General features: G+C 51.0%; 2 protein-coding genes across 4 annotated transcripts in view; both read right to left on the bottom strand.

The window, feature by feature from the left end:
* Positions 1 to 4,661, bottom strand: part of STX5 (syntaxin 5) — a 24,325-nt gene extending 19,664 nt beyond the window's left edge. Inside the window, exons 1-6 of one of the 3 annotated variants that reach the window (XM_003798707.3) lie at positions 4,517 to 4,661; positions 3,739 to 4,400; positions 2,815 to 3,058; positions 904 to 974; positions 688 to 743; positions 499 to 569 (exon numbers count right to left, since the gene is read on the bottom strand). In XM_003798707.3, the coding sequence (XP_003798755.1) occupies positions 499 to 569; positions 688 to 743; positions 904 to 974; positions 2,815 to 3,039 (423 nt within the window). In that variant the 5' untranslated portion in view covers positions 3,040 to 3,058; positions 3,739 to 4,400; positions 4,517 to 4,661. The other 2 variants (XM_023518459.1, XM_023518460.1) reach the window with 2 other exon arrangements.
* Positions 4,662 to 4,747: 86 nt separating this feature from the next.
* The window catches only part of WDR74 (WD repeat domain 74), an 8,655-nt gene continuing 5,584 nt past the window's right edge, over positions 4,748 to 7,818 (bottom strand). The window contains exons 7-11 of the mRNA XM_003798703.3: positions 6,670 to 6,770; positions 6,520 to 6,575; positions 5,749 to 5,894; positions 5,557 to 5,613; positions 4,748 to 4,968 (exon numbers count right to left, since the gene is read on the bottom strand). Coding sequence (XP_003798751.1) covers positions 4,789 to 4,968; positions 5,557 to 5,613; positions 5,749 to 5,894; positions 6,520 to 6,575; positions 6,670 to 6,770 — 540 coding nt within the window. The 3' untranslated portion in view covers positions 4,748 to 4,788. The remainder of the gene's footprint in view (positions 4,969 to 5,556; positions 5,614 to 5,748; positions 5,895 to 6,519; positions 6,576 to 6,669; positions 6,771 to 7,818) is intronic.

The following is a 7,818-nucleotide window of genomic DNA, read 5'->3' as shown; positions in this document are numbered from 1 at the left end:
GTCCCAGCTACTCAGGAGGCTAAGGCAAGAGAATTGCCTAAGCCCAGGAGTTGGAGGTTGCTGTGAGCTGTAATGCCACTCTACCCAGGGGGACAGCTTGAGGCTCTGTCTCAAAAAAAAAAAAAAAAAATTCCAGTCTAAATTAGTGGATCTTCTTTTAACCTTCTTAATGCCTTTCCATGAAAATCCAAATGAATCTTAAACAGTTATGTGAGTAGCAGCAATTTCAAACTTACATGCATCAAGCTTCCAGCCCTTTGGTAGTAACAGCAACTTTATCTCCCTAATGCTGTCAATTTTTAGCAATAAATAGCGTTTAAAAAATATAAAGAAATAAAGTAGTCTCAGCCCTGGAAAAGTCACTCGAGACACACACACACACACGTTAATTACATTTTGGGCTGGCTCTAAAAACTTACTCCGGGCCTCCACGGCAATGGAAAATGATGGAAGTGATCTGATTGGAATACTGGGCTCTTCAGGTAGTTATTGGCTCACCTGTTTGATGATATATGTTAGCTCTTCAATTTCCACTGCTTTATCATCAAAGAGGGACTTGCGCTTTGCCACTACAGAAATAAATGAGAAACCACCACAGATGGGGTCAGAGACAAGGCTCAGGAAGTTTGACTCCTCAGCCCTCTTTGGTTCACTGCCCCACCTCTGAAAGACCCCAGGAACACTCACAGATTGTCAGCTTCTCCAGCTTGGCAAATGTGTTGCTAAGGTCTTTGCCAATGTGCCTGCAAATGATTATTAGTGAGAACACTGTGAGAAAAAGCAGGAGAGAAACTTTTCCCATGTTAGCCCAGGCACAACCAATCTCAGCCCTCATAGCTAAGGCCACCATGTCTGTTTCTCCTCAGACATTAGAGCACCCCACCACAGCTTCTCCCAACTCACTTAGCCATGACAGTGAATTCACTGCGCTGCCGGACCGCACGCAGAGCAGGTTTATTGGTTTGGATTCCATTCTGAAAAGCAATGACAAGGGGATATTTAGTTCTCCCCTTTCTATTTCCAGCATTCACTCTTCTTCAGGTATCCACTAAACTCCTTCTCTAGTAGTGGTGGTGTCCGTCATCAGATAAACTAGCTTTATCAGTGGCAATAGTTTAATGCTCAGATTTGAAGACAAGTAGACTTAGACACAACTCTTGACTCTACCACTTACCAGCTGGGGAATTTGGGGCAAGTTACTTAAACCATTCTGAATCCCTATTTCCTCTCCTATAAAATGAACACAATCCATCTTCCTCCTATTGTTGTTGCTAAGATTAAATAACATAAAAGCTAAAAAGTACTTTAGCTAACTACCCAGTACATTGTAAATACTAAATAAATGGTGGACAGTATTACCATTCTCTTCCTTGATCAGGGAATCAGAGAATAGCTGGAAAGCTCTTGGAGATCATACAGAAGAACACTTGTTAACAAGAGTTGAACAACAAAAATACTTTAAAATACAGTTACTTGGGTCCCACTTAGATTCAGAAAGTCTGGACTGAAACAAGAGAATCTACATTTTAAAAAAGAACTCCAGGGTGGCGCCTGTGGCTCAGTGAGTAGGGCGCCAGCCCCATATACCAAGGGTGGCAGGTTTGAACTGAGCCCTGGCCAAATTGCAACAAAGAATAGCCAGGCAATGTGGTGGGTGCCTGTAGTCCCAGCTACTTGGGAGTCTGAGGCAAGAGAATCGCCTAAGCCCAAGAGCTAGAGATTGCTGTAGTGCCACAGCACTCTACTCAGGGCGACAAGTGAGACTCTGTCTCTAAAACAATAAAAAATAAAAAAACAAAAAATGAATAAAAAAGTACTCCAAAGTGGTTTTTTTTTTTTTTTGGACACAGAACCTCAAGCTGTCTCCCTGGGTAGAGTGCCGTGGCATCACAGCTCACAGCAACCTCCAATTCCTGGGCTCAAGTGAGTCTCCTTCCTCAGCCTTACAAGTAGCTGGGACCCCAGGCGCCTGCCACAACGCCTGGCTATTTTTTTTGGTTGCAGCTGTCATTATTGTTTGGTGGGCCCAAGCTGTATTCAAACCCGCCACCTTAGGTGTATGTGGCTGGTGCCTTAGCCATTTGAGCCACAGGCGCTGAGCTTCCAAAGTGATTTTTATACAAATTACTAATCTAGAAAACTTTCGAGATCTAACTAGATTAACCTCCCCATGGTCACAGCACAGCTGTAGTAGAACCAAGTAGAACTTGCATTTCAAGGTGCAACTCTCTAAGCTAAAGCCTCTTTTGGCTCGGCACCTGTGGCTCAAGTGGCTGAGGCATCAGCCACATACCCCTAAGGTGGCAGGTTCGAATCCAGCCTGGGCCTGCCTAACAACAATGGCTGCAACCAAAAAATAGCTGGGCGTTGTGGAAGGCACCTGTGGTTCCAGCTACTTGGGAGGCTGAGGCAGGAGACTCGCTTTAGCTCAGGAGTTGGAGGTGGCTGTGAGCTGTGATTTCACAGCACTCTACCCAGGGAGACAGCTTGAGGCTCTGTCTCAAAAAAAAAAAAAAAAAGCTAAAGCCTCTTTCTAGAACTTGTTCCTTATTCAAACCAAAGACACTGCAGTCACCCTTGGCCCTTAGGTATTCTTTCCAGAGTAGCAATCCTGCCCTCCAGAGGATCCTCACAAAAAAAGTCCTGGTCTTCCCTTAGCTAGCCCACCTCTTCTCTAGTGCTTAATAAACCCTACCGGCCCCATCCAAACCTACCAGTTCCACCAGATGCCCCCAAGAATAACAGTGCTGGAGCACAGCCCTTCCCAGGTTTGAATAAGGCTCCTTCCTAGCCTTTCCCACTCCAAGTCCTTACCTGACGGCTCTGCAGCGACTTGCAGGCAGACAGGAACTCCTGGGTCCGATCCCGGCAGGACATGGTGTCCGGAGGGGGAGGGACCAGGGCCACAGAGGGGGGCAGAGGGGCGATGTCGCTGCTGCTACTGCCAGCAGTTGCAGGGGATAGGACCTGTGTCTTTGAGAGACCCAGGTAGACACCCTGATCCGTGTTCTTAGACCCGTAGCGTTTCCGCGGGATCATTGAGACGCATAACCTCGGACTGTTGTGGAGGGGAGAGTGTCATTCCCCAGGTAGCTTCCTTCCCCACAAACTCCCGCTAACCAGCAAAATCCTCGGGCCCTTTCACTTGGTGAGTTCTTTCACGCCCAAGGCACTCGCAGATCCTGGGGCAGGCCCCACAGCAGAAAGGGCCCCGCTTCCTCCCTGGCCCAAGTCGAACCCTCCTCAGACTTCTTCCAACTTGGCTCTGGCGGCCAGAGCGCGGGCCCGGGGACCCTGAAGCAAAGACAGACTCAGAGCCAGGTCCCGTGGTCCTCAGACTCCAGCCCCAGCTGTGCAACTGCCCCAGGCCCTAACCTGGCCCTTTCGCATCCGTGGGTTCCTCCGACCCCTCAGGGAGAAAACGGTGACGGACCTCCCGGGATGGACACACTTCGGAGGGCGGAGGGGCAGACCTCTGGGTGTTTATTTGAAACAGGAAGTCCCACCCCTCCCAAGTACCGCCTTCTGGGAGACTGCAACCACTAATTAGCTAATGCCGACGTCTTTCTCAAAAAGGATCTTCCTCATTGGACAGCAAAGTATTCGCTCACCCAGAGCCCGGCCGGCAGGATTTGCTCGCTTGCCCCGGATTCCCTTCCCCCCGCCCGTCGTCGCCCCAGTAAAGGGGCTGTCCCGGAGCTGACAGGCGGCCAGACTCCCTCTTAGAGCGAATCTTACCTCCTTTCTACAGCCTGCCGCCGTCGCCACTGCCACAGTCTCCTGGGCCGTCACAGCCTCCTAACTGAGGGCCGAAGCCACCGAAACCGGACCAAAGACTGGAAGCCGCCACGTCACCCACACGTAGCCCCACCCCCGGTGACGAGGGGGCGGTACCACACCTTTTCAAGCCCAGCTACCCGAGAGCCACGCCTACCCTACCAAACGCAAGAGCGGTTCCACTCTCCCATTGGCTAGGCCATCACCGTAACCCCCAACCCTGAGGAACTGCAACCAGAGCCCTTGGGGTAGAGCCCACCTCAGGCCTTAAAGAGCCCGCAGCCCAGAGGTGTCCGCTCCCGAAACGCCGAGAACGGGCAGTAGAGGCACAAGTATTCGTGCAGGTCCACGTTAGAAATTTTATTCTCTGGAGGCTGGGGCAGACTGAGAGCTGAGCTGGGGTCACCCCTTCTCCGGCTCCTCCTGGGTCTCCTCCTGGGCGCCCACGTGGATCGTACTCCCGCGCTTAGGAACCTGCTCTGACTGCTTCTTGCCTGATGGTCGCGAAGAGCCCCGACGACTGAACAATGATAGCCGCCGCCACAGCACGGTGATCAGAAGGCTTTCGTTTGACTTATTATTATTCCGGTGGTCAGGCGAGTCCTTGTCATTATCTCTGGCGCCTGAGGGAACGGCGAGGCCGCTCAGCTCAGCTCTACTCTCCCGCCCCCCTCGTCCAACCTTTTGGCTGTCCCCCTTGGCCGCCCCCTCTCCCTGGGCCCTCTGTCCAGGGTCCCACCGTCCTCATAGTCGCAGTCCTTGGCCTGCTCATCAGAGGTCTGAAAGTCCTTGTCTTGGCAGCAGCCCATGGCCCCGCGCAGCCCTGGACTCCGTGCCACCCACACCAGCCTGCCTGGCTCCAGGCTGGGCTTTTGTGACGTCAGATATCCTGTTCGTCCAGCTCAGGGAACCCCCACCCCAAGATACCCCTCTTTTCCTTTCTCTCATCATAAAAGATAAAGGATCATGATAGATGTTCAGCTATTTATTTAGAAAGTAGGCATAGGAAGTTCATGGACTAGTGGACGCAGGACGCTTCTTTTTTCTCCTTCTGGTTTGGAGGGCCTCTTGGGTCTGCTCCAAATCAGGAGGCTTCCACTTGGCTGCTGCCTCTAAAGATGCCCAAAGTTCATCTGTCTCTGTGTCTTCTGGGGATACCTTGTTAGGCTCTTGAGGCTCTTGGGGCTCATCCTGGATAGGGTGAACAAAACTTAGGAGTCACGGGCTGTGGGACCCTAGCTGAAAAACAACCCCTCTGAGTACCACCACCTTTATCCCCTGCTCCCAGAAATCATTCCCATCTGTGTTCTTAGGTATGCCACCCTTAGTGATAACCCTGTCAGGATTTCAACTGTTTTTTTTTTTTTTTGAGACAGAGCCTCAAGCTGTCCCCCTGGGTAGAGTGCCGTGGCATTACAGCTCACAGCAACCTCCAACTCCTGGGCTCAAGCGAGTCTCTTGCCTCCGCCTCCCAAGTAGCTGGGACCACAGGCGCCCGCCACAACGCCCGGCTATTTTTTGGTTGCAGCCGTCATTGTTGTTTGGCGGGTCTGGGCTGGGGATTTGAACCCGCCACCATAGGTGTACGTGGCTGGCGCCTTAGCCGGTTGAGCTATAGGCGCCGAGCCGGGATTTCAACTGTTAATGCCCCTCAAAGAAACTAACTAGGCAAGTAAATGGATAGCCCCTATGTCTGCGCCAGCTGCCTCCTTTTTCTCTACACAGGGAAATCTTCACTTCTATGCCCTGGACTCCCCCGCTCCCAGACCACCTACTCACCTCCCAGTTATCCCTGCCTGATAGGAGGAGGCAGTTCAACCGAGACTTGAGATAAACCTGCAAAAGATGAGGGGCCTTAAGGAAGCCAGGCATGCTAAAATAGAAACATGAATGAGGAAACACCCAGGAGAGGGCTCCACAAGACTCCCAAGTTAAGCAGAGGGGGTGAGATCTAGAGGGTTGGGTTCTTACCTTATGCTCCAGGCCCCGTGGATTCTGGATCCTGTGTACCCTCAAGACTCTGTCCAAGCCACAAGATGCTAATAGGGGTTTTGAAGGGTGGCACTGTAAACCACGGACACTGCCTGCCAATCCCTTCAGACAGCCCAGCAAGCGCCCTGGAGAAGGGGGAGGTATCAGTGTTCATTAACCGCCAGCAACTATTTATTGTTTCATGTTCCAATCACTTTACAGTTTGACACTTAATCCTCAACATAACACTGAGTTATGCCATCAACTGGAGTTTCCACTAATTTTACAGGTGAGGAAACTAAGGCACGGAAGTTGAAGTAGTAGTCCAAGGTCATAGAGCTTTGGTGAAACCATGATTTCCGCTCTGCGCCTGTGGCTCAAGTGGCTAAGGCGCCAGCCACATACACCTAAGGTGGTGAGTTCGAATCCAGCCTGGGCCCGCCAAACAACAATGACGGCTGCAACCAAAAACTAGCTGGGCGTTGTGGCAGGCACCTGTGGTCCCAGCTACTTGGGAGGCGGAGGCAGGAGACTCGCTTGAGCCCAGAGTTGGAGGTTGCTATGAGCTGTGATGCCACAGCACTCTACCTAGGGTGACAGCTTGAGGCTCTGTCTCAAAAAAAAAAAAAAAAAAAAAAAGAAACCATGATTTCAACCCAGGCAATCTAGCTCCTGAATGAGGGCTCACTAGCTCTACTGTACTGCTTCAGAGGGAATCCTGCCCTTTTATGCTGTCCCTTTCCCTCCCCTAACAATCCCTAGTTCACTCACCTTGCCGAAAGTCAATTTCTGCCAGCTGCCCATGGGTGTTCCCCACAATCACTGAACTGAGGTAAAAGCAGAGGTAGGTGGAGTCAGCAGGAAACTCCCAGAGTGCTTCCCAAACCCCACCCTCCCACCGCTTCCCCTCCAAACACTTACTTGGCCCCAGGAGTGAGGGTCATGGCTGTCAGTGGGTAGTCTCCATAGTTGGTCTCTAGAACTGGCCGGCGCTGGGGGGAGGCTGGATCATAGACCCGGATCTAGAGGAAAACTGAGGCATTGCAAGGGTATCCTGACCTTGCACACTGCCCTCTAGCATCTCCATTATCTCTACTCTCTCCTGTGGATACTACTTTCTTCTTTATGATCCACTCTCAGAAACATTTCCTCATTTGAAATATTACGCCTTGGCTGGGCACCATGGCGCTTACCTGTCATCTTAGACTTCGGGGGTCAAGGTGGATGGATTGCTTGAGCTCAGGAGTTTGGGACCAGCATGAGCAAGAGTGAGACCCTGTCTCTATTAAAAATAGAAAAACTAGACACAGGGCCTGTAGCTCAGTGGCCAGGGCACTGGTCACATACACCAGGGCTGGCAGGTTTGAAGGGGCCCGGGCCTGTCTTGACAACTACAACAAAAGGAAAATAAGGCAGCGCCTGTGGCTCAAAAGGGTAGGGTGCTGGTTCTACATGCCAAAGGTGGCGGGTTCAAACCCAGCCCCCAGTCAAAAACAGGAAGAAAAAAAAAATAGCCGGGCATTGTGGCAGGTGCCTGTAGTTTCAGCTACTTTGGAGGCTGAGGCAAGAGAATTGCTTAAGCCCAAGAGTTTGAGGTTGCTGTGAGCTGTGACACCATAGCACTCTATCGAGGGCAACATAGTGAGAAGCTGTCTCAAAAAAAAATAATAATAATAGAAAACGTAGCCGGAAAAAAAAAAGAAAAGAAGAAAATGTAGCCGGACATGGTGGCCCATGACTGTAGCTCCAGCTACTCTGGAGTCAGAGGCAACAGAGTGAGACTGTCAAAAAATTAAAAAAATAGGCTGAGCATGGTGCTCACACCTGTAACATTAGCACTCTGGGAGGCTGAGATGGGTGGATTGCCTAAGCTCAGTAGTTTGAGACCAGCCTAAGAAAGTGCAAGACCTTGTCTATGTTAAAAATAAAGAAAAATAAAGAAAAATGGCTCGGCGCCTATAGCTCAACCGGCTAAGGTGCCAGCCACATACACCTAAGGTGGGGGGTTCGAATCCCCAGCCCGGGCCCGCCAACGGCTGCAACCAAAAAATAGCCAGGCGTTGTGGCGGG

This window comes from Otolemur garnettii, unplaced genomic scaffold (assembly GCF_000181295.1).
Source record: "Otolemur garnettii isolate 467f Iridium unplaced genomic scaffold, OtoGar3 scaffold00140, whole genome shotgun sequence".
In the NCBI taxonomy this organism is placed as follows: Eukaryota; Metazoa; Chordata; class Mammalia; order Primates; family Galagidae; genus Otolemur; species Otolemur garnettii.
This window is presented reverse-complemented; position numbering and strand designations above follow the sequence as displayed.